Raw genomic sequence first — 27,326 nt, forward strand, 5'->3', positions numbered from 1 at the left:
GCCCCCCTTTCACTCAGGACTATCAGCAATCCTGCCTCCTTAAAAAAAAATCACTCAAACATCTCTCTTCACATTTGTTATGCTCCTGTACCCCAACACCTGACTGTCTCTCCCCAGTGTTATACTTTTCACTATCACTTCCTTTCCCTTTACTCTGCCTACTCACTACTTCCTTGTCACTTTGAACTGTCCTTACCCTCCCTAGCCCTTCTAATCTCCTACTATTTCTTACACTGCACTCAACTCCCCATGGCATTTAGCCTAGCAGATATATCACATTCAAACACTATTTGAATACAATCTACAAACCTTGCAGTTTTATTTTTCATCATTACTTCTATTTTTACACAACTGTAACTTGTGCAATATTGTTTTTATTAGTTTCATTCAATGTATTAGTACTGTCTGATGTTTCTCTGTTATGTGACTCAACATGTTCTTTGTATATCATTTTGTGAACTTTTCTAAAGTGCATTAATATTTATCTTTGCATGTAATTTTGTGTAGCTTTTTCTCCCTGGGTCTCCACTGAAAATGGGCTCACTTCTGGCCCAGTGGACTTTCCTGGTTAACAAATGCAATAAATAAAATAACTAAATAAGTCAGCAAAGATAAAAGAAAAAGTGGACTAATAGTATAGGTGACAAAGTAAAGGACCAGAATACACAAACCAAAAACAGCCAGAGTGACACGTGGATTCAAAACACAATCAGGCTTCTGAATAAAATGAAACAGGATAGTGATCTACTGTAGAAATTCTGTATAATGTAAAACCAAGCTAGTCTGGCAAATAAAATATAAACCACACTGTGCAAAGGGAAGCCAAACAAATAAGTTTTAAGCTGTCTTACCCTTTGCATCCTTCATGCTTCATTTGTCAGACTAGCTCTGTTTGTTTTCATACAATTTCTGCACTAGCTGGACTTTTACCAGAACAAATAAAACAGATTTAAATCTGGAATGTGTGCCAGTATTACAAGTAACCGATAGCTGGCAAAAGGCCAATGGCATGAAGTGCCAATATGATGGCGCTATGAGGTAGAATCTTTATTTCTCTACAGATTCATTACTAATAAACAGTTGTTGCATTCCACATGACACTAGAATACAGCATACTTTTTCTTTATTCTTGCACACTGAATACAAAATAACTTGGAGGACAACATTGATGCTACTTTCTGCCATCTCTTTATTGGCTTGCTTTGTTGGACTGTTAAGACTAGAGTATTTTATTTAACTACCTACTGATGTTGCTGCCTTATATTCTATCTGCCTTCTGGATGATTATGTAACAGGACATAAGCTCCACAGATTACATTATTCCAACACAATACATTACCCAGAGAAGCAGACACCTGTATTATTTAACAAAATCATCCAGAAAGTTAAAGATTATATTCAGACTTTACAAGTATGGACAATTACATGATGGAGGGTGTATGATAAGAGGTGTCAACAGAAAGACTAAGTATTTATGAACAAAATTAAGCGAACAAGCAAAAACTTATATCTGGAATGTACCAGGCTGACAAAAGATCGACAACAGAAGGAAAAAAATAAGAATGCCAATTACCTGTTCTTCCAGTCCTTTTACTCGCTGTCTGTGTGCCCTTTCCCTGGCATCTAATGTACGTTCTGCTTGCTGTAGAGCACCGCGTAGACGGTCAGCCTCTTGCTGCATTTCTTGTCGATACCGTGCTGTAGATTCAGCCACAGCTTGAGAATGGGTCTGTTCCATGTCTGCTATCTGCACCTGAGCCAGAACAAATTTATCTTAATCAATCTCAAATCAGCATATACATGTACAACTATCTTGCAGATAAATCCACATAAATGGCATACTATAGTCCTGGACATTCTAACAACAGTTTCCAAGCACTCTAGTAATTAGGTCTGAAGGAACTTTGCAGGAATTATAAAAGTTTTAAAAGAATATCATCAAATTATGCTAGATGCAAGCAGGGTTCTGCATATCAAGCAAGGTATGTGTGATTAGCCATTGAAAAGACTTCTGTTGACTCATGCTTCTTATGAAAAATTAAGTAGTACAAACACATTTAACCCAACTACAACAAACAACAAAAATATATATGGAGCACACTGCCTCGTAATATTACAAATAAAGAACAAGGTGCAAAGGCCAGTGTGGAAACAGACTCTGGTAGGAAACAATGTCAAACTAATGGAACTGCTTACATAGCATATAAAAGATGCAGAAATTTTATATATCTCTTAGAGATGGGCAAGGGGAGGGGTAAATAACAAGACTGCTGTGCAGAGTAACAAAGCTCTCAGGAGAGTAGATCCCATCAAAAGCACCCTTCCCCATTAGCATACAAATATATTAGCCATGATGTAGTATGCTGCTGTAAAAACTAACAGTGCCCATTCCCGAAGAAGTGACAGACCGGATTAGAACATTCCGAACAGGTACACAGGCAAAGAACCTATAACTATAATATAATACTGTATATCATAACATACCAAATACACATTTACTGTCATCATTTCTAAGATCTACTCTACCATTTCAATCTCTTCTTAATATTTCAGCAAGTAACTGAATTTCTCATTACTAAATCTAGATCTCACTCCCTTTATGCTTCTGCTTTTTCAACTCCAACTGTAGATCTTGCCTCCTTTTTTATTCTATTTCTGTTTTCTGACGCACCTTAACTAATGAGCTAGGTCTAGAAATGCTAGTTTGTTGTTCAGATTCTACTGTTAGTATATGTCAGCAGTAGAACATATTGTAATATGGGTTTGATGGACTGAGTAGAACAACTTAAAACAGTAATTTCTTGCACTTCAGTATGGTTCTTCCTTCCTCAACATTTTAGAAAACCACAGTGTTGTTTGAGAGTGCCACAGCCTTTCTGTGGGAGTCCAAGTTTACACAAAAATACTAAATTATTTTTTGAAAGTGTTACCTTATGCATACAGTACAAATCAAACTCCCTGGATTTAGATCCCATAAAGTCAAAGTATCCTGCACCACTTAAGTTAGCAAGCAATCACTGATGTTGCTCATATTAGCATAGGATCCCTACATAACACTACCTGTTTTTTTAATTAGTTAGAAAAATGAATGCAATATCTATGCATACTAATCACTTTTATTTAGGGCTGTGGACCAATGGCAGTTAGGGCACAGGATCAAGGCTATATGAGTTATTAAGGTGCTGCTTCCTGTGCTCCACGGTTTGAGTTCCTCATCCTGTGTTTAGTTACAATGCGACTCTGAGCAAGTCGCTTAACCAGAGAATTCTGCAGGCAGTTGGGAAACTGGGCAAGATTTCTCAACAGTCATCTGGACTGCATGCCTAGTAACCGAACCTAAGAACTAATGAATTATATTGTAAAACTCTGTTGGAAGTATGTTTATACTGCAGCTGATGTTTAGCTTTTTGCCTCCATCAGCAATATTCTGCAGGTGCTGAAGTGTGCATTTATTATAGTGTATGACAACTCCTTGAATTTATGTAAGTGCATTTTATGAAAATACCAATCTTGTTTTAGAGATGTTGTCTTTGCCACTGAAGTGCACTGGATAAAAGGGCAAATAGTCTAAGTACAATGTTAAAACAGGTCCTTTACGGGCTTTTACATATGAAATGTAAAGTTCCTTGGCAGTATCTCACTCTTTCTGTGGGGCACTTACAGGTGCCTTCCTTTCTATCTGCTGTAAATATTCTCTCCACCAATGAGACCACAGTAAAGGAAGCTGTTTAGGTGTTCTCCCTTTCTCAGCTCATGAAAATAACATATAAATCATTTCCAGTAACATTCACTTGTGCTGTCTCTTCATTTTCTCTTTTCCAGTCTTTTCACTTGTACCATTTCATCCTTTTCTCTTTTCCAGTGCATTCATTTGTGCCGTCGCTGCTTTTTCTCTTTTCCATTACATTCACTTGTGGTCTCTCTTCCCTTTCTCTTTTCCATTACATTCACTTGTGGTCTCTCTTCCCTTTCTCTTTTCCATTACATTCACTTGAGGTCTCTCTTCCCTTTCTCTTTTCCATTACATTCACTTGTGGTCTCTCTTCCCTTTCTCTTTTCCATTACATTCACTTGTGGTCTCTCTTCCCTTTCTCTTTTCCATTACATTCACTTGTGGTCTCTCTTCCCTTTCTCTTTTCCATTACATTCACTTGTGGTCTCTCTTCCCTTTCTCTTTTCTATTACATTCACTTGTGGTTTCTCTTCCCTTTCTCTTTTCCATTACATTCACTTGTGGTCTCTCTTCCCTTTCTCTTTCCCATTACATTTACTTGCGCTATCTTTTCCTTCTCTCTCTTCCATTAACATTCACTTGTGCTCACTTCCATTTCTTTTTCCAGTGCATTCACTTAGCTGTCTCTTGCTTTTCTCTTCTTACATTTCCTATAAGTGAATATGAGGCAAGATCCTTTTATGTGAAACATTTACATGTCACAATAAGCAAATACATTCTGAAAATAACTGACAGTGTGAAGAACATGTTTTAGAACCAATATCCATCTTTAACTACCACTGTTTTATCCTACAAATGTCTTGCCTTTTCTGAGGAAAGGTCAAAAAATGTCACGGGTAAATGCCCACTTAACAAAAACTGTTGAGATGACTAAGTGGTCTAGACCCAGTGTACCCAGCTTAATGTTAAAACTTTTTCCATCTATGTGGTATATGACCTCTAGACTTTGGTTCAAACTTCACTTCTAGCAGGACCTTCCTTGGCTGGCGATGTGGGTATGTGATCTGGTCCTTTGTAGACCCTTTTTAGCGATTCTAAGATCACAACACTAAAAAGATCTACAAAGAACCAGTTCAATTACCCATATTGCCAGACAAGACTGATCCTATCAGAAAAGAAATCTAAACACAAGCATTCATCCCGAGGCCCCATATTAATCAGAAAAAAAAGCTTGATGACACAGGCCACCTAGTCATCAAAAAAGGAGAGCTCTGTCAATGCTGTACTTCCTTTCCTGATTTTCTAGGGAAAATTCATCAGAATATTTGAAGGAAAAGACAAGATAAGCCAGTTCTTCTTCTCCTGACCCACTCATACCTTGCTCTCTCTTGAGCTAGGAATTGTTGATTTGTCCCTAACCAAACCAATTTTTTTATCTAACATGGAATGCATTAATGCTGGGCAAAGAATTTCTATCTCACCAGTTGTATGAGCTTTTGAGTTGAGAAATACTCTAATCATGTTTTAACTCTTCTGCAATAAACGAAATATTCATGTTCTTTTTCTGTTGTTTTTAATTATGTTCTCATAACATGCCGATGGATGTTAAAAGATATATAACATGCACTTTCTTACTGTACTAAAATGATCTACAAAGATTCTCTCCTTGCTGGGTCCATGAGTCCTCTATTGCACTATAGCACTTTTTTTTCTTGAAAGCTCTTGTGCTTATAGATATGTAGTCCCTCTGTTTTTGCATGCTGTAGTATTATTTTATTTACTTTATTTAACTAGTTGATTACTGGATAAGTGGACTGGTTGTCAGACCCTTTTCAGCAATGACCTAGGCTTAGTATTGCATAGATAAAACATCACAGAACAATTAAGAAATAAGAATGGAACATCAAAGCATATCACAGTTTAAAAAAATGAACAGCAACAATGATAACAGCACATAATATAAAAAAGTGAGACAATTACATAGTATAAAAATGTTAATGTAAACTGAAAAATATTAGACACACTAATGCAAAGTCATTCAGAAAATATAGTTACAAAGCAAGATTGCTAAACTGGGAAAGTATTTTAGCAAGCCGGAGTGATTATGTGTGTGCTTGAGCATTACCCATTGTTTCTCCAACCGTTTCATTTACCACACTAGGAGAGTGGTGCCTAGCTTTTATTCCCAGCTGCTCACCCCTCTCCCCCTGTACTAAACAAACACACCACCAGAAAACAGAGAATAACAGTTGCATTTTTAACTGAAATGTTTCAATAATCTTTGATTGCTACAAATGAAGTTTTGGCACCTACATTGTTAAGAAATAATACAAGTGTATACTTACCTGACGTCAAGAACTCAACCAATATCCACAGGACTGACAGGCATCCAAGCAAAGAGAGCATTAGGGACCAACCAAGGAAGATCTCCTGTAGGACAACTAATTCAGTAAGAATGTGGTTGCTATATCTACTTCCTTGGTGGAACTATATTTGGGTTGTATCCCAGTATGCAAATACATTGGGTGGAATGAGTCAGGGGACACTCAAAAGGCAAAGGTGTGACCTAACAACCAAGTCACCACAACACAAATGTCTGCTGTGGAGACATTCTGAAGGAGCACTGGAAGCAGGCCTGCCTATAATGGAGTGATCTTTGACTGTATTTTCACTGGGTGGTGACTGACGGCAAAAGTAATGCAACTAGCAATACACTTGGAAATCATTTGCTTGGTGAGAGTCAGCCCTTCACTCCTCACAGTAAAAAAGCCAAACAGCTGTCCTTACAAATGCATGATGCACCCCTTAAGGTAAAACCTGACACAGCCATGCACATTAAGGGTCTTAAGCTCCCCCCCCTCTCTCTCTATATATATATATATATATATATATATATATATACACACACACACACACACACACACATAATATATATGTATATATGAAACACACACACTGTGTCCATACTTGCAAAAAAAAAACAATAATTTAGAAATTACTTTCATGAGGAAATGAAGGTTGTTCCTGAGACGCCCAGTTTTCGTCATAAGGACCTGAAGCTTCAAGATCATGGCCACCAAGAAAATAAATTTCCAAGGAATGAATTTCAGTGCATCTACCAGCTGATCTGAAGACAGGGCAGGTAAATCTGTGAATCATGAAGTTCAGAGCTCATGGAGGGAATTGTCTTTCACAGCTGTGCACAGATGGAGAATCTCTTTAAGGAACTGTTTGATCAGCCATTGACTGGTCACAATACTGCTCTCTGCAAGCAATAATCAGCAGCAACACCTAACACAAACACCTTGATCATGAAATAATTGGAGGACCTATAATACACAAGACTGACAGATGCCAAAAATCAGTGGAAATCTGACTGAATGGGGGTATCTTGTACCTCTCCACCCAAATGGAGAAAACCTTTTCTACTTGGCAGAGTAATTCATCGGGATGGAAGGTTTCCTGGCACCCTCAATCACTTTTGATGCCAGTGGGATTAGAGGCCTACAACACTACAACAAAATGCAGCTAACTGATGTCCCATCCAAGATGGACTTATTTGGTTAGAATTAGGAGAGTCTCTTTTCTAGCTACTTTCAGGCTTCATATATGTCACTCCAATAACTGTCTCCATAGGGAGAAGGCCCAAGGCTCTTTTCCCATATTCTCTAGATGTTCATTAAGACTTATTATGACATTTCTGGGATGAAGGAATTGGGGGATCCTATAGGCCGTTCATGGAAAACTTCATAAACTTCACAGTTTCTATAAAGGAAGATCATTTGGAGGGGAGATACAGAAGGGGAAGGACTAATTGTTCTAATATGCCTTGGAAGTAATAGTCCCTAGGTCCTCAGACTACTCACAGGAACCTGAAGGAAAAAGAGTCCTCACTAGCTCCAGAACAGTCAAGCATGTGTGCATACACTGTGCATGGAGTCAGATGTATAACAAGTGCAAATTGAGACGTATGACAAGGTGCTTGGATCACAGTGCTTGGATCACATTTGACAAGTGAGGCATGGAGACGTGACAGGACCACACCAGGCTCACTGCTGGCATTAGGCTATGTTCCCCAATGGTAAGCTCCTACATCTAGTAAACACATCTCACCAGACTTCAAATATCTGCCTGAAGTGACAGCACTGAAAGGCAAGCTCTGGCACTGGATAACCTGCTGGATCCTTATTTATCTGGGTCACTGAACTCTAGAAAGCTGTCAGGAGTACTTGTGATAGAAGTCCTCAGCCACAAACATGAAAACCAGTGGGTAAGCTGGTAACTTGAGGAGCTGCTTTGGATTTATATGTGCATTTTACATGTTGTTTACCAAGTAACCTGACTAATCCAAGGTTCATTTTCAATGAAGGGCTGGGAAGTACAGAAAAGGCTAGTGTGTGTTTATGACAATGATTCACACTTAAGCTCCAATCCCAGACAGTAAAAAATATCCTGGATGTGTTGTGACTCTTTATTTGTTGACCAGAATGCCACTCAGACGGTTGCATTGTTTTAGGCATGTAATCCAGGAACTTTTTCATCCGTGTAAATCAGGACTAAGATCTAATCTATGTGAGCAGCAGAAAAGTACTGGTGCTCTCATGTGGCTGGGCATGAACTCCTACAGAAATACATGATGTCACTCTGTGTGCTGGAAGATGGTATGTGTCACTGAGTGTAGAAGATTCAGGGAAAAAAGCGCTAAACTGAAATGAAGATAAACTAAAAAAAAAATCATAGAGCTACTAAAGAAAGTCTCCAATGTTTGACATCCTGCACTGTGTTGAAAGATCTAGAGACTATGGGCTGAGTAGTTTACATGACAAAATTAAAACAGCTGCTCTGGAGACTTCAAATGGAAATAATATACTTGTACTACAAACTGATATTCGTCCTGGACTACCAGATATCTGTTCCATGATTTTGGCATTCAGCACTTAAGGGTTGTTTTCATTTGGCTATACTATGAATAAACACAAAGAAAGATCCTTCTTAGGGGTAACCTGCTCCCAAAATCCTTTCAGGGCTCTGGTCCCACTTTGTAACCTGTTTTTATTTTTATTTATTTTTATTGGAATATCAGCTGATGAGTTATGACACCTGGCTGAATTCTCTTTTCTAGAGATACAAGTTAGGTGTCAACATTTTCACTCTTATTACGCCATCTTACCAAATGAATCATTGGCTGCATATATCAGCATGAGAATCTGCATGACATCCCCTTTGCCATGCAATAATATAAAATTCTTTTTTATTTTTTTTTGTTGGCAAGCATACATTAATGAATTCAGACATATTACTGTTGCACATGTGCAGCATGATGTCAGTTGTCTCAAATTTATAATTTCACCATAAATTAGCAAAAGAATTGAGGCTTAACTATAAACTATAAGCCAATGTTGATACTCAAGAATAAGTTCTCATTTAAATGTTGTAACACTACAGACTACTTCCCTTAAGTCTAACCTCAGTTTTTTCAGATACTCTGCAAATGAATTAAAAAAAAAACACCTGACAGCTCTGCTTGAACACTGGCAAATCCTTGATCTGACTTTTGAACACCTATCCCATTACAGCCAAGTGCACCTCCAGGCATTTCTGCAGTTACCGCCTCTAGGTGTCAAATTTTGCTTGCTCATACTTGCATTAATAATTTCCAAAACCATGCTACATATAAGGTATCAGAATACTTTATCTTGAAGTATACATGATGGCAAACACAATTGTATTGATATTTGACCTCTGTCAGTGAGTATTTGTTAGAACTGTAAGGTGATGACTTCATTTTTTTAAAGGCTCAAGCCCCACTCACTGGGAGTTAAAGGTACACACTCAAAAGAGCTGTACTGGAGGGAATGAGTTAACAGCGGTTACTATGTCATTGTTGGTACTGTTTACTTATCACTTTCAAATGCTATTAGAGCTCCTGCAAGACAGTTTATGCCTCAATGGCACTGAAAATTCCTGCAGTCTTGTAATTTGAAGGATGGATAAGGCTAAACAACGTATCTTAATGCATCTTTTGCACCACAAGTAGTATGTGGGGGGTAGGGGGAGTGACACTTTCCCTATTATGCCATCTACTACTCAGCATAACATCTGTAATTGATTGCTCAGCTGTCATCTTTGTATAATGAATCCAGACTGTTGTAGGTATTTACATATATTGTGCTGGATGATGGTAACAGGGCAAATAATTTATCACTTTGGGAAAGGACAAAATTACTGACAATGGACAAAAGACAATCTGAGCTCAGTCTTTGCTGAATGTGACCAATAAAAATGCAGTGGCTTGACTGATTTTTCTTCAACAGATCCAAAGCAAGTAAAATACCTATTGAAAATCCCACATCACTAGCAGCAGACAACCTCCTGGAATAGAGGTTCCCAAACTGTGGGTCGCAAGGAGATTTTGGGTGAGTCGTGCTAAATATTAAAGTTTAGAAAACAGCCGGGTTTTATGACCTCGCAGGAGACTTTTCTACAGAGAATAAGCCCCAGAAACCTAGGATGTTTCTTCTAATATAAACTTAACGTAAACCACAGGAGATTCGATTAAGGCTAACAAACAAGGATTTAGAACCAAGCCAGAGATTTAAGTGCAGCAATTCAGTGTGAAGATATAAGTGAACTGTACCAGCAATTCAATAAGTGCAGAGAGTTTAAGTGATACAAGCCAGCAATTCAGTAAGTAGCCAAGTGTGTGTTTGTGAGGTTCAGTAAGTAGCCGTGTGTGTGCGATCCGGTAAGCAGCTGTGTGTGTGTGTGTGTGTGTGTGTGTGTGTGTGTGTGTGTGTGTGTGTGTGTGTGTGTGTGTGTGTGTGCAATTCATTACATAGCTCAGTGTATGTGGGATTCAGTTAAGTAGTATACATCTCAACTGTCCACAATGTCCACATTTTTGTCTAATATTTTTGGTGTGTTCCACATATAATTTGCAGTTTTCTGGCAAATCAGTGAGGACTGAATTCACTACGTAATGTCAGACTTTATATCCTTCATAAAATGTATGTTAACACAATGCATTTTATTCTAACAACTTTCTACATTTATATGAGCAGAATTTAAAACTTGTCCTTATTTTGGGGCCTTTGTTCCCCCATTATTTTGCCTTTGTCCAGATTTCTTGTACTAAGAGGTTGACAGATATGACTGCCAGGTCTCCTTTATTTTTTTAAATCACTGAGGATTACAGTTTGTCATGTCAGTCATAGCTTCCTAGCTGTGTTCCTTAGTGTCAGTGGTGGAACAGGTAGCATACTTGCCTTTGGTTCAGAAGGTTGTGGGTTTTCTTCCCACAACAGTTGATTGATTGCTGACACTACTGTGCAGCATGGGGGTGTGCTCTCCATTGGATGACATGCCTAGTAACCCTGAACATGTTGTTGGTTTTCCAGCCCTTCCCTACCGCATATCCCCAGGGCACCATTTTTTAATTTTTAATGTAACAGGCAATTTATTCTTCAAGTGTAGCAGACACTGCATTTGCAGATGAAGCACTGAAATGCAAAGTTGTTTGCCAGCAGCAGCCTCTTCATGAGTTACAGATTTATTTAATGTGCAATTATTCAGATGACTTAATTCTGCATGGATTATGCATACTGACTGATATTGGTGGATTATAATGACAACAGTCTGAGTGGACTTTTATGGTTGAAATGTTCTGAAATGGGTAGCTTTGTCATTATCGGTTCATATACTTTGTTTCATTGCTTACTGGAAATACTAAACTACAAAATTGAAACACACTCTAATAGGTGGTGCTATATTAAAAAAGGAATATAGTAATTAAAATTTTAAAAGTAGTAAAGAGATTTTTATGCAACCTCTTCCTTTTAAAATATGCATTACAAGCGAGTAGTGGGTCACGAAAAATTCCCGTTTTCTAAGGTGGATCTCGGCCCATAAAAGTTTGGGATCCACTGTCCTAGAAGACTACCTAAAGTTAGGAGCTAGGTATTTGCCCTCTCTCTCTAGATATATGTGTGTGTGTGTGTGTGTGTGTGTGTGTGTGTGTGTATGTGTGTGTATGTATGTATGTATGTATGTATATATATATATATATATATATATATATATACATACATACACACACACACACACACATATATATATATATATATATATATATATATATATATATACACACACACACACACACACACACACATACACTAATAAACAGATGTAACAAGTATGTCCTTACACTATACACACACACACACACACACACACATATGTATTTTTACACACACACACACACTAATAAACAGATCTAATAAGTATGTCCTTACACAATGGGAAAAATCTCACATCAACCATCTTAATAAAGAAGACAATTCTATAGATATTTGCAACTTTAGACTCACTGTTATACTCTGTCCATTGTCCAATTTTTTTGAAAAATGCACATACTGTCACTCTCACAACATTCGTTCGGACCTCACTATAGCACTGAAGCAGCTCTACTATCCTGTCAACAAATACAGAGATTCTAGTCATCTAGTCTATACCTTAGTCTTAGACCTCTCAAAGGCATTCAACACAACATCACAACATGATCTTACCCATGCTGTATGTCAGCAGCACTGACAACCATGCCCTTGCATTGTTTTCCAGCTATCTCACCCACCGCACTCTTATCCATCAAACAGGTTCGCTCTGTCTACTTACCTACCTGTGACAGTAGGTGCACCCCCAACTCATGTTAAGGTGCACTACTTTTCAATATATTTATAAAATCCATGTATACTGTGGCCAAATAATCATCTGTAATTCAATATGCAGATAATCCCACTCTGATATGCTCTGCCAGAAATATTACCCAATTACAAAACAGAAAGCAAGAAGCCTTCCTGTCTATTGAAGCATGACTAGAACTATCCCATACTTACACAACATCCTGTCAAACAGTCATATTCACCTTCGCACCAAAGACAACACAGATGCAAATCTTTCACATCAAATCAGGAAATACCAAGCCAGGAAATAATAGTCACAGAATACTACCTGAAATCATAATAAATGAACCACTAAACTTTTTATAACACATAGCACATGTTATTTAGAAAACACTTCAGAGACTGGGCATGCCTTACAGATCCAAGAGAACTTTATCTAAAGAATCCTGTACTGGTTTTCTGATTGACTGTGCAGTAGCTTCCTACAAGAAGTTTATATTTGAATTTCTGTTTTATTTTTACACACTGCACACTGTTTTCACTGTTTGCAGAAAGTAAGGGATAGCTTGTAAACAAGAAAATTCACTTTGATTTATATTTTGTTGCTTTACCTTTAATTTGCAATGTTTGTTGTTAGAAATTTATAGGTTTTAGACAGGCAAACAAGTCATCTCAAGGGGACTAGCCAACTTTAAATTCACACAAACTGCAGACAGGACAGTCTAGAGCTTATCTAAAGAATTCTGTTTTGGTTTGTAATTTCTTGATCTTTACTGGCAAAAGGAGGTGGGACTGTGAGCCATAGTGAGCAGAACCTATTGGACACATTCGCGGGAGATGTACAGTAATTTCAGCTTTTGTCTGACTTTCACAACTTGTAGTCACAGCAACAACTTTACTGTACTTAATTTAATATTTAGTTGTATACTATTTATGTGACCTCTCTTAGAAGTTGATTTAAGTTCTCTTTGAAATCTGTGGTAACCGATTTTGATTATTCTTTTCTTTTAGATTTTTTATTCACTTGCTGCTGAATATGGATTCTTTAAATGAATACGCCATTAACGATTTGCTAACACACAAATATCTCGCACAGTGTAATAAATGCTATGTATATTTAAAGGTAACACCTAATAACCATGGTGATCTGTACTCCTCATGTCAAAAGGTGGATGATTTCCTTACATGTCCACTCCTCCCACATCCCAAAGACATGCTGTAGGTGGATTGGACACACTAAATTGGCCCTAGGTGTGAGTGCGTGCATGTGTGTGCCTTCTGTGGAAGGTTGGGCACTAGGCTGGCAACTCGATACCGTAAAACACCACTGCCAAGTATGAGCGGACAGGTGATCTGCTGTGGCGACCCCTAACCGGGAAAAGCCAAAAGAAGAAGAAGAAGAGTAGTAGTGAATCTAGACTTACTGATGATGATGCGTTTATATCACATTATCAAAAAACGAAAATAGCGAACGCTATTTCATCGGCTCCAAAACATCTAAACATGAAAATATCGGACATTCAGAACAGCAAATTTTTTCCCATGGAAAATATTTGCTGCTCCGAAACACATACACACAACACAAGCACATCAAACAAACAGCAACCACACACATACACTTAAATTCCTACATCTAACACTACACTAAACTAAACATACACTACTATCTACCCACTTACCTTAACCCAAACCCTAACCCTAAGGTCCGTCACTATCGCACACTCACCTAACCAGTGCCCTAACCCAAACTCACTTAAACTGCCCCTAACCCTAAAGTCTGTCACTATCGCACACATGCCTAACCCGCACCCTAACCGTAACTCACTTAACCCGCCCCTAACCCTAACGTACAAACAATTGCACACTTACCTGAACAGAACCCGTAACTTTCCACCACAGCGCTAAGAATACCGAAGCCACAGAAACGGCCAACCAAATTCTTTCCCAAGGAAAGAATTCGCTGTTCTGCAGCTTCGCTATTCTTAGCGTTCACTGAATAGTGTTCAATATCTGAACATTCAAAGTTTTAATACTTCAATGTTCTGATATAGACCCACGATGATTGCACTTGTGCAATTGGCTTGGCGAGCTGTTGTTACATATATTAATGATGGGACTAGTGAGATAAATAATGTCAGGCAAAGGGCAGATAGAACATATTTAGGAAATTAAGTGCCTGTTGTCATTGATTGTAAAGATCACTCAACCCCTATGAAACAAGATGATGCCCCTGACATTTTGGATACAAGTACTCAGCAATCTGAGGATTCAGAACATATAGAAGAAAATAAAAAAGAAAGAAAAGAAGATGCTCACAACAGACAACAAAAAAGAAAAGAAACGGATAAACATCTGTAAAGCAATGAGAATACATATTACGAAAGACACCGCTTTGTTATGTAGCACAAGATTACAGAGAATGATACTATTTTTCTATCAGAAAACCTTCAGTCTACAGAAAAAGGCATAATTTCAGGGAAGGTAGAAAAAAGAGGCAAGGGATAGGTGAAAAAGAAGAAATCAAAACTGAACATGGAAGGATTGAAGAACATTACATTAAGAAAAAAGATGAGAAACACAGTTGGCAACATTGGCTCAAGCTGTGGATGTACAAAGCCAGCTGCATGCGAACTTAATTCTTGCAAATGTAATAAGCAATGAAAACCATGGGATTAATAAGACTAATGGTGATGCAGATCATTCCTTTGTAACAACTGATTGAGCAGATATTACTGAATTAGATGTGGAATATTCTTCAGATCTGGTCAGAAAAGATATTCTTGTAATTGGGGATTCAATTATTACAGGAAATGATACTTAACATTTGCAGAGAAGATAATGAACATTGAATAGTGGTATGCTTGCCAGGAACAAAAACAGCATGTGAGGCAGGTGTTATGATGCCTTAATATGAGGAAGTACAGATCTGTTTTTATTCATGTTGGTACAAATGATCTCATCCACAAGGACTCTGACTGTTAGTAGGGAAATTACAGCCCTCTTAAACAGCATAGCTTGCACAGGTGTTTGGACATATTTTTCACAAATCCCATACAGAAAGGAGAATCATGTCACCTTGAATGAAAACATTTTTGGGGGTAAATACTTACATGAAAAAAATGTCCTGTTTTAAAAAATGGAAATGTGTACTACAGCATACAAGCCTAATTTGGGGCACACATGTATTCAGACAGGATGGCATGCACTTGTCAAGATCAGGGAAAATAATTTTTGCAGCACATATTTTGCAATATTTGACAAACACAATGCAGAATTTTTGCCAGGTCAAAAATTTTAACAGTTCACAAGTAGCAACATTTGATGCATTTATGATGGTTGTTAATGCTAGGACCATTAATAATAAACATTTTTTTTTACTGAAAAATTTGCAATGTTCCCACAAGATTGATGTTGTTATTGTTTGAAAAGCATGGTTAAAGAACATATAAATGTTTTTACTGTAACGGATATTCTAACAAAAATCTGGTGGAGGTGTTACAATGGGAATAAAAGATAGTTTTGAGACCTGTGACTATTACATGTTCAGTGATAACACCAATACTATAGATTGTGTGACTATGACAATGAAGACAACCCTGAAACATATAACAGCTGTTGGAGTGTATAAACCACCAAGTTCAAGTGCTGATGACCTAGAGGAGTTCATACATATCTTGCATGAAACACAAAAGGAAAGAATAATAGTGGATGGGGACTTATATTTACCAGAAACATATTGGAATAATACTGATTCAAAAACATTAGTACTAAATTATTCACAACATACATTCAGGAACAACAATTGCTTCAGATTATAAAAAACCTACTAGGGATTGGAACATACTAGACATTGTTCCAATTCCTAAAGAAATTACTACTACTTCATGTCAAATTTTACCACCATTGATGTACAGTGATCATGAGGTTATTAAGGTTAATTTTTTGAGGGATAACACTGCCAAACTAAAATCTAAACTAACGGACAGAAGATTAAGAACAGATATGAAAGCAAACAGTCACTATGTAAAACTAATTGGCATGATTCATTCAGTGGAAAACTGCAGGAATATGAAAAGTTCTGAAAGAAAAATTGTTTGAATGCAAAAAAAAAAAAAAAAAGAAATGTTTAACATCAAGATCTAGGCACACACTGTCAGGAGTATATACTTCCATAAGAACAAAATACTCAATTAAGGTGAGAGAAAAAAATATAAGAAATGGAAAAAGAGGTTGAAACTAAAATTAACAACCTGGACTAGCAAATTAAGTATAGTGTGAGACAAGAGTAAGAAAATTTTGAAGAAAATTTATATAAACATGTTGAGCATAACAGGAAACCATTTTATAGAAACATAACGTGGAAGCATTAAAGACATACAACTTGATATGCTGTGTGTAGATTCTAAAATTTATTCTCAGACACAAAAGATTACAGAAACATTTGTAAAATCTTACACAAAACACTTTGGCTCCACAAAGGAGGTGATATGTTGTCCTAGTGACATACAGGTAACCTCAAACACTAAAATCAAATTAGATTACATTGAAAAAGAACAATGCAAACAAAGCACAGGAAGGAGACAGAATGAGTAATAACGACTGTAAAAGATTTCAATAAGAACTTACAGTACCATTACATCTGTTACTTACTAGGTTGTATAAATATGGGGAGATTACTCAAGACTGGCAACATGCACTTATTAAACATGTCTTTATTGCTTTCATGTTGTGGAAAAATAATGGAGACGATAATATTGGATACGTTATTTTCAGAACTGGAGGGGTTGGTACTTGAAACCATATATTAGCATGCATATGTTGAAAACAGATCAATTACCACCTGTAACATGATGTTCTACAACAATATAATAACAGCTACAGTTGAAAATTTGTGCTGTGATGTAATTTATACAGATTTAATTTCAACATTTGATAGAGTCACGCACAAAACACTGATCAATAAATTATGAACAACTAGGTATCGATGTGCTCTTGATAAGATGGATAACTGCATGGCTTAAAAATAGGACAGAGCAAGTATAATGCAGCAATTGGACAGGTAAAATTCTTGGTTACAGTCATTGTGTCCCACAGGGCTCTGTCCTTGGCCCATACTTGTTTAGACTGTATCTTTCAGATCTTTTTCATCTGAGTTGTTCTACCATCTGAATGCAGATGACTTGAAATTGGGGAAGCTGATTACATGTACTACAGATAGGGCATGTCTGCAAAAGAACTTAACTAAACTGACCATTTAGGCACAGAAGAATAACATGCTGATACGTGCACCAAAAACTAAGCATATGAGATTGGGAGACATAAACTGCGAGGTGAATGTTTAATAGAGCACACAGTGATTGAAACTGTAGATTCATTTAAGGACCTGGGTATATGGGTAGATCTTGGTTTGAGTTTTTCTAATCATATCATCCAATTGGTTAATGATAGGTACACAACTATAGGCTGTATAAAAGTTTTATAAAGCTTAGGAAATCAGAAATGATGACGTCATTGTTTGTTAGTTACATTAGACCCAGTCTTGAGTATGGAATAACAATATGGAGACCTTCTAAGAATATGGAGACCTTATAAGAAAACAGGTATGAGTAAATTGGAAAGAGTACAGAGGAAATATACCAAAGGCATCCATGGATGTGAAAATTTAAGTTATTATGAAAGACTAAAATATCTGAAATTGTGCAATGTCTTGTACAGATACATAAGAGGAAACCTTATTCATGTGTATAGAGCATTTAGAGACAACTACCTCTGGGAATGTTTGAGATTATCAAAATGTAGTTGAGAATCATCAGACAATATATGTAGAAGATTCTATAAGAATGAGAAGTATTCTAATCGATTCTCTGACAGAGCAGCTGATGCATAGAATAGACTACCAAATTACATTAAAATAAGCAATAGTTTTGATATTCTTAAGAACAGCTTGGATATTTATTATGGGAACAACTGTTTTGGTATACTGGCAGGCTAGAAGGGCACGTGTTTGAAATATTTATATGTATGTATGTTTGTATAAGTCATATCTCACAGACTGAACTAGAATGCATATAGCCTCCATCTAACTCCTCTCATCTTTGCTTTACAGATCTTATACTTTCATCTAACTTCCAATATGCTAGCTACCCAAACTGGAACAATGTTACAACAAAGGAATCCAAATTTGAAACAAACACAGTTAAGAGAGCATACCACTGCACCCCACCCAAAAAGTCAACTGGCTAGAACACCTAAACTACATAAACATGGCCTGGTTAAAAATAATCCACAAAATTCTACACCATCCCATTAAAACACAAATAATAACCAATCTACTTGAATGGCAAAAACCTACCAGAGAACCAAGTTCTGAGGACTACATGCAAGCAAATGCCAAAATCAATAAATCCTAAGGTAACTATCCATTCTCAAAGTAACCAAGCTCTAGTACAGTATCCCAGCAACTATCAAACTATCTAAAACTCTGCTTTCCTTTAAGCTCTCACCCAAAAATTACTTCTTCAAAGCTTGGATATGTATACGTTCATATAATCATAACTAAATCTTACCAATCTAAGAGAAAAAAAAAAGTTATGCACTCACCATAACGTTCCATCTGAGTTGTCCATCTTCATTTATCCCTGACCAGTGGGTTCGGTTCTGATTCTTGGAACCATCTTGGCCATTTCTACAGCTTGTGCAGGCCAAAAACTCTCAAACTTCAACCCTACCCACAAAGCATCTCTCCTAGTTACCTCAGATTGAGTTTGCAGATTACAGATAAACAGACATAAGAACAGAAGGCCTGATGAAAACCATATCTGCTAAGTAACACAAGTCAAAATAGAGAGGTATGTGCCATATCCATTCTGCCAAAGGCCATTCAAAAGGTCAGGGGAAGAAGGGAGGGGAGTCAATGATAAATGAAGATGGACAACTCAGATGGAACTTTATGTGGAGTACATAACCTCTTTATCTGAAGCTGTCAATCTTCATTTTATCCTTGACCAATGGGACAGAGTCCCCAACTGCCTTAGATCTTGGGCGGACTGAAGGAAGGATATTCCTGAGCACTACTGAATGAAAGGATGCTCATCCCCTGAAGACCAGATCCAATTTGTAATGAAAAAGAAAGGCATGAGGAGAAGCCCAAGTTGCTGTTGCTCAAATACCATCTATGGAAGCTTGAGACCGAAAAACTGCTGATGTAGCAATAGGTCATGTACAGTGAGCCTTTACAAGTCTAGGCAAATAAATGAAGGATATACAGTATTTTAGCCATCTGGGTAAATTTAATTTGTTGACTGGTCTGACAGTTTTGGTAACTGAGAAAGAAACAAACAATTGGTCTGATTTTCAAATATTTTTTGTTCTGTGCAGGTAAAATGTAACTGTCTGTGACCATCTGAAAAATGTAGGGAGTATTCTCCTTTACTGGAAAAATTGGGAAAGAATACTGGAAAATTAATAGTCTGATGAATATTAGTGTCTGATACTACCTTAGGAAGAAGGGAGGACTTCGTCCTTAAGGCAAGTCTTTCTACATGAAAAATGAAGTATGGTGGCTTACAAGATAAAATTTGAAATTCAGAAGTCTTCCTGGCAGAAGTTACTGCTACCAGGAATGAAATTTTCCAAGATAAATATTGTAGGTCACATTCAACAGAAGGTTCAAAGGGTAACAGAACAATGGACTGCAATACTAGGGTTAGAGCCCAGGGAGGGAGAGGATCTTTAAAAGGAGGTTTCAGCAAACAATTTTTTAAAATCCTTTACATAGTTTATGTGATGCTATGGAATTATCCCCAAAACCATTATGATAATTTGAAATCACTGTCAGCTGAATTTTTAAATAGCAGAAGGAGGAGCTCTTCCATCAAAAAGAAGGGCTAAGAATCCTAAGATCTTTTCTATGAACATTGAAAGGTGGTCAATATTCCTTTCGCGGGACCAAAAGGGAAACCTCTTCCATTTACTAGTATAGAGTTTGGCTTATGAGACGCTAAGAGAATTCTATGTACTGGGAGAGGAAGCTTAACTTGCTTGGCAATTAACGGAATTGGAGGAACCATGCTGTCAGCTTGAGGTTTGGGTGTATCACATCCTCTGGGTGAGAGGGGAGGTATGGAACTGAGTCCAGAGTCCAAGGTTTTGTATCAGCCATGGTCAAAGAAAGGGGAACCATATTTGTTGAGGCCAACAAGGGGCAATGAGGATCACGCTGCTCTTCATCCTAATGGTTTTCTGTAGGAATTTTGGAATTAAGGGCATTGGGGGAAATGCATACAGAAGTCCTGTGGGGCTAGTTGTGCAGAAGAGTGTCCCTGGGTGACTCCCCTGGTGGTAGGATTTGGGTAGTTGCTGCACTTGTTGTTGCACAAATAGGCTGCAGCAAGGCTGGCTCTGTTGATGAAAAATTATTTCCGTTCCTTTGGGATTGAGAAACCAGTTGCAATGTAGAAGAATAGACATGCTTAGTTTGTCTGCTATCACAATGGAGCTCCCCAGAATATGCGTTGCTATCAGAAATTGGTTGGAAGAAATCGCCCACTGCCACATTCTTTGTGCTTCTTGAGAACAAGTGTAAGACTTGGTTACTCCCTGTTTGTTGACATAACAAACTACTGACATGTTGTCTATTTAAATCGCAATAGTTCCTACAGGGAGAACAGTTTGAAAGGCTTGCAATGCTAAAAATACTGCTCTAATTTCTACAACACTGATATGCATACTGGTCTTGATGGGTGACCATGTGCCTTGGATAATCTTACCCATATAATGTTCCCCTGCCCCATCTGGGAGGTGCCCATGCAAAGACTGGAAATCAAAATCTGATCCACCATAGGCTGGTGAAGTACTGGCCACTGAGATGCAGGTAGCCATTGAATAATTTGAATATGAAATCTAGCCAGAGGAACTAGAGTTAGTGCAGCCACCACTGAACCCGGGGTTCATAAGACTAGATGTGCAGGTATTTTCTTGTTGTGTTTTATTTTTCAAACTTATTCCCTGACTTTTTGTAATCTCACTGGTGGAAGGGAGGCTTAAGATTTTCTTATTCAGCATTGCTCTTGTGAACTCTTAACTGTGAGCTGGAGTCAACTGAGATTTTTCATAATTCACAGTTATTCCTAGGTTTGGACAAGTCTGGAGATTGTAGTCCCTTGCTTCTATCAACAGATGCCTGGTTGGAGCGGTAATGTGCCAGTCACCCAAATATGGAAACATCCAGTCGTCTTCCTGCAAAAACAGAAGAATGGACTGTACCGTGACCATTCAGAATTTTGTTTGCAGAACTGATTTGTTCAATAGGTTGAGACCAAAATTGGTCTCCAGTCTCCTGTCTTTTTTGGCACTAAAAGAATCTTGAATAAGTTCTGGAATATATCTAATCTGGTGGGAGTTCTTGGATGATTCTTTTTCTTAGGAGTCGAAAGATTTCTAGAATTGCTGATTACTGCTGACTAGGTTGACCAATGGGGATTTTTTTTTGAAAATGGGAGGGGGGAGTAAAACGGGGTGGTATAACCTCTGAATATAATTCCCTGCACCCAAGTATCTGATGTGATTCTTGCAGCGCGTTTTAGTGCAGGGACAAGCTCCCCCTAACTGCCTCCAGAGGGAGGTAATTGGGCCTCTGTTCAGGAACACTGACAGGGTTTTCCAGAAAAGGAATCTCTGAAACTCTGTTTCTGCAGGCCATCCCTGCAGAGTGGGTGGCATCTTCCATTAGAGCTCTCCCCGTCCCTAGGGGAACTTCTACTATGTGTGTCCTGAAAAGGCCCTTTGGATTTTTTGAACCACATTTTCCCAAAAACTCTCTGATACCTGGGAAACGATCTTTGAGGAGTGGAAAAACACATGACCACAGCAGAAAAGATGTTTCCATCTTTCTCCTCCTGGATAATGTTTCTCTAACCTTTGGGCCAAACAAGGATGATCTATCAAAGGGTGCTTTGATGAATAAAGACTTAAATGGTTCTGCAAAGTCACAAAGTCACATCCAAGCCTGTCTCCTTATGGTTACGCTTGAACCCGTGATCGGGTAGTCCCTTTGGCTGCATGAGCAATAAGCCACATGGAGGAATTAAACACAAACTCCATGGTAGCTAACCGAGAGGCAAGTTTATCTTGTGCCTTCTCCGAAACAGCTCCTGCCAGAGTATCCGAGAGCTCCTTGACCAGTTCCCTTTGAAGCTTGGTGAAAGGTGCCAGAAATTTCAAAGACCATAAGGCAAAGGTCAATGAAGCATAAATCTGCTGACAGACCTGTCGATCGTCCAGAACTTGCTGTTGCCAGTTGAGAGGTATGTCTGTTGGGTGGATGGTTAGAGGAACTTTCCTCAGCTAGTTCCTTTTTCGTGGCAGCTGCTACGACCATGGCATCCACTGATCTGGCCTCCTAAGGAGAGTTTCAATGGAGTTGGGCTTCTTCCACGCCCTCTGAGCAATCAACTGAAAAGGTTCATCCATGGGCGGTGTCACCCAAGAGGTAGATGAGTGAGTGCGAAAAGCCTGCAGGTATACTGTTTTCTCAAGGATATGTTTTTTTGGGACTTCCAATTACCCCTCTGTTTCAAAGTTTTCAGAATGTCTCCAAGGGAAATATCATCAGGGGTTATCTGGGGACCCTTCCTGTTCATCAAAATCAGAATCTTTGGTGATGTATTTTTGCAGGGAATCCAGGCGCTTCCTGTTGCACTTTTTCTTCTGAGGGACCTCATCCAGGGGATGATCTGGAGAGGCATCAGGAGAAGACAGAATCTGTATCCGAGTCTCATGAGGTTTTAGCACTCACTGGTCCAGTGGAGGAGCAGGTAGAATAACTGCACTCAAGGAAAGAATATGCCTTGAGCAGGAAAAGGTCAACTGCGTGGCTGAGGCAGCCAAGGCTCACTCCATATCCTTGAAGGCTGGACCCCTGAAGAGGGAAGTGAGCCCGGAACGAAGATAGACTGCCTTGGAACTGTGTTCACTCTCTGCTCTGGCGAGACTGTCTCCGAGACAAAGACCAGTGTCAAATGACCAAAGCCCCAAGGTGCAGAGATGGCTCTGATACAATCTGAATTGACTCCTGCCCCTCGGGGCTGACCAGGCAGATACAGCCCCAGGAGGTTCCAATAGCACCAAAAACTCAGAGTATGAACTGGTGCCAAAGTAACGGAGCCTGTTGGAAATGATGCAGTTGATTCTGGATGGCTCAAAGCCAAAAACTCCAAGGCCTTGGGGGAGGTTGGAGGAGAACTAGTCCAAGGGATGAAGAATGCTCGGCACCAAAGTGGGTCGAAGCTGAGAGGACACCTGAAACTCCTCTCACCCATGAAATTTTTCCCAGCAGTCTTTCCACGTCAGTGGCTGTATGGCTTTTTGGTGGAACAGATAGGGGACACTGAGGGAGACTTGGGTCTATGCAAAAGGACCTGAAGTAATTCCCCAGCAAAAGGGTCAATGGATGGGTAATACTGAAACCTAGGTGACTGCCAATTAGAAGTACTTGGAGCGGAGACCTTTGGAACTGAGCTAGAGGGTTTGAATCTGCACCAAAGTCCTCAGTGTCAAAGGTTTAGAAGCAATGGAGGGTGTCATTGCCGACGCTATAGTAACACATTTGTCAGTGCCGAGGAGATTTTTGGCACCTAGAATTTGACTTTTTGACTGTTAGTGCTTCAATACCAATGTCCGTTGGTGCCGAGGATCTTTTTGGCACTCAGGATTTCACTTTTTGACTGTCAGTGTCACTGTAGAAAATGGCAAAGATTTCCTTCTATACTTGGCCTTTCCAGAGGAAGAGGAAGAAGGGGAAGGTGACAAAATGTCAGTTTTGCTTATTTCTGTCCAGGAAAGCAGAAAAAAAAAAAAGAGATCTGAGGCAAGTATGAGAGATGCATTGTGGGTACGGTTGAAGCTCGAGAGTTTTTGGCCTGTAGGAGCTGTAGAAATGGCCAAGATGATTACAATTCCCGGAATCAAACCCACTGCTCAAGGATAAAATGAAGACTGACAACTTCAGATCTTCTGTGTCAACCAACAACTTCCTCTTGCAGTTCATCTCCTAAGCTTATTCTTAAATAGTCAATACTCTGCAATGAATCCTACTCATTCCAAGAGATTTTCAGATGCAGACCTCTTACGCTTAATTGTTCATATTATATACGAACTGTATGAATGCCTGTGTATCCTCAGCATCTTGTACATACACACCTACATACATTTCTGCTTGCTAATAATGTAATTAAGCATATTTGATTCTACTGTTTTGCATTTCTCTGACAATTTGCTTTTATTGTATGACAGACTTCCTATACCACTCTTAGCCCCATGAAATTTTTGTTTATGTTACATAGATTCTATACTTTGTTACCAACATTTTCTTTGCATTTGCTAGATGTATTAACTTTGGTTTACATAACGACTGTCATATTTGTTTGTTAAAGATTCTCATTGCTTTATAATTACTGTTTGGAGCTTTTGTTTCTGAGCTTCTAATGAAAAGGGGTTTTACACCCAGTTGAACTTTCCTGGTAAACAAAAAGTAAATAAATAAGCAAATAAAAATTGAGACTCAACTGATCCTTTCACATCTTACAAGTAACATAACATTTCACTGTAAATGGAACTTTGCTATCAAAATTTTCTGCTTGTTTGTAGGTTTACGATTTAATAGTTCTAAAGACACAGCAAAATGGTGGCCATATCCTCAACAGTGCAAAACTATCAAGCAAACCAAACCAGTGCATCTGATCTTTAAATGAAAAAAAAGCAATCTGGACAGAAGCAAAAAAAAAAAAAAAAGTTTTCATTAATTTAATGAATCACATCACCACAAATAAACAGTATTATTTTATTGGTAGGCTTCATTTTTTAATACAACTATTAACTTTTAATATTTTCAGTCTATAATTCTGTTAAATTTTTAAGACAAGTACTTCAGTAGCCCAATGACAGTCATATTAAATATGCAGGTGAATCAAAATCAAGTACTTTGTGCTTCTATGCTTCTACTGCTGCGTGCTACTCTATGTCAGCCGACTAAAGAAGAAAAATAAAGCTTCTCAATAAACTTACCAAACAGGAAGTTATCTTCCATCTAACCCTGTTTAAGTCCTCCTTTGTGAACATCGCATTTAAAAAAGGAAACCCAAACAGTAAGAAGAGTGGAATACAGCGGCAAATAAGGACTTTATAACTATGATTAATGTAATTCTTAAGCAATGAGGAATGGAACATTATTCACCTGTAATAATTATTACTTTACGATATACAGCTTTCAAAGTAGTATGATCGACCATCACATCCACCCTTCTAGACTGGTTAGAAACATCTCTGTATTCAAGGAAGTGGCACAGTGTAATGTAATCCTTAAAACTCTTTAACATTCTTATATCATTTACAGTTTGAAAACTACAGGTTTTAGATGTTTAAAACAGTTTTATTAATTTATTTGTAGGTAATTCCACCAGACACTTACTTTCAGGGATAACTTAGGAGAAATGAAAGTTATGTACTGACCATAAAGTACATTTGTTTAAAATCTTGCCATAAGAGTAGATGTCCTTCTCTTCTCTGTTGCAGTATTCTTTATGTAAGGGATTCACTGCCAAGGGTAGCTCAAAGTCCGGCCAGTATATCAAAGCCATAGCAATACACATACATCACATGTATGCTCCCCACACAAGGCATAAAGGTGACATATGGACGTATATACCTCAACACTGAAAATCCCCAGGAGGAACAAATATTCCTAGCAACTAGGAGGAACATGTGCATCCAGAAGGAGAAAAAGGAAAATAATTCCAGGTTAGCAAGAAAAAAGGAAAAGGGCAGACCAGAAGGGGAAAGAGGGAAGGAGTGAATACTGCAACAGTAAAGGGAAGGACATCTACTGTTATGGTAAGATTTTACACAGCTGTGCTATATCCTTCATTATCACTGTTGCAGTATTCTTTACATAAGGGATAGTACAAAAGCTCAAGAGGAAACTTAGGAGGAGGAAGGCCCACAGAAGCCCTCTAGAAACCCATACAGGATAGCTGTGATAATGCCATCTCTTAACCTGGAAACATCCAACTTGTAATGCTTAGTGAAGGGATAGACAGAAGTCCAAGTAGCAGCCTCAAGGATGGAACTGGTATCCAGTCCTTTGAAAAAAGTGCCAAAGGAAGCAACAGCTCTAGCAGAATGAGCCTTTGCAGAAACAGAAAGACATTTACCATGAAATTAATAACAAAAGGAAATGGCCTTATAGATCCAGGAGGATATGGTTTGCTTAGAAACAGCCAAACCTAGAGATCTAGGATGAAAGGAAACAAAATAAATTGCTTAGACTTGCGAATGGCCTTAGTCCTATCCAAACATCTGAGCTGCCTTTGCAAATCCAAAGTGAGAGCAACCTTCTCACTAGCAGGCTGTGGAGAAGGAAAAAAGGAGGGCAAATTAATAGACTGATTAAGAGACGACACATTAACCACCTTGGGAATAAAAGGATTAATATGATGAGACACCCTGCCCCTATGAAAAAACAAAAAGGAGAACAGCTATAAGAGCCTGGAGTTCAGAGACTCTTTTAACTGAATTAACAGCCAAAAGAACAGTCTTCCAAGTACAATGTTGCACGGAAGCTGAAGCTGCAATATAAAAAGGAACCCAAGACAAATTTTCAAGCACAAAACTGAGGTCCCAGGAAGGTGAAGTAGGCTTCCTGGGAGGCCTAATATGAAGGACGCCTTTAAGAAATTGTATGACCTCAAACCTAGAGGCAAGAGGAGGAGTCAATGACAGACAAGCAGAAAGAGCTGAAAGGTGAGCTTTAACTGAATATGCAAAACCAGCATGGAACAATTCATACAAATAAGAGAGAACCAGAGGGATCTCCATAGAAAATGGATCCTGGTTACTAGAAAGGCACCAGGCAGAAAATTTCTTCCATTTGGACAAATATGATTTCCTGGAAGTGAGTTTCCTGACCTCCTGGAAAA

The 27,326-nt window shown here is 38.3% G+C and overlaps 1 protein-coding gene across 1 annotated transcript in view; it reads right to left on the minus strand.

Annotated features, from left to right (window-relative positions):
* CROCC (ciliary rootlet coiled-coil, rootletin) overlaps positions 1–27,326 on the minus strand; it is a 2,018,646-nt gene that overhangs the window by 44,704 nt on the left and 1,946,616 nt on the right. Inside the window, exon 35 of the mRNA XM_044061829.1 lies at positions 1,574–1,753. Within this exon, the coding sequence (XP_043917764.1) occupies positions 1,574–1,753 (180 nt within the window). The remainder of the gene's footprint in view (positions 1–1,573; positions 1,754–27,326) is intronic.

Source organism: Protopterus annectens, chromosome 2.part0 (genome assembly GCF_019279795.1).
Source record: "Protopterus annectens isolate FY-2018-M chromosome 2.part0, PAN1.0, whole genome shotgun sequence".
NCBI lineage: Eukaryota > Metazoa > Chordata > Ceratodontiformes > Protopteridae > Protopterus > Protopterus annectens.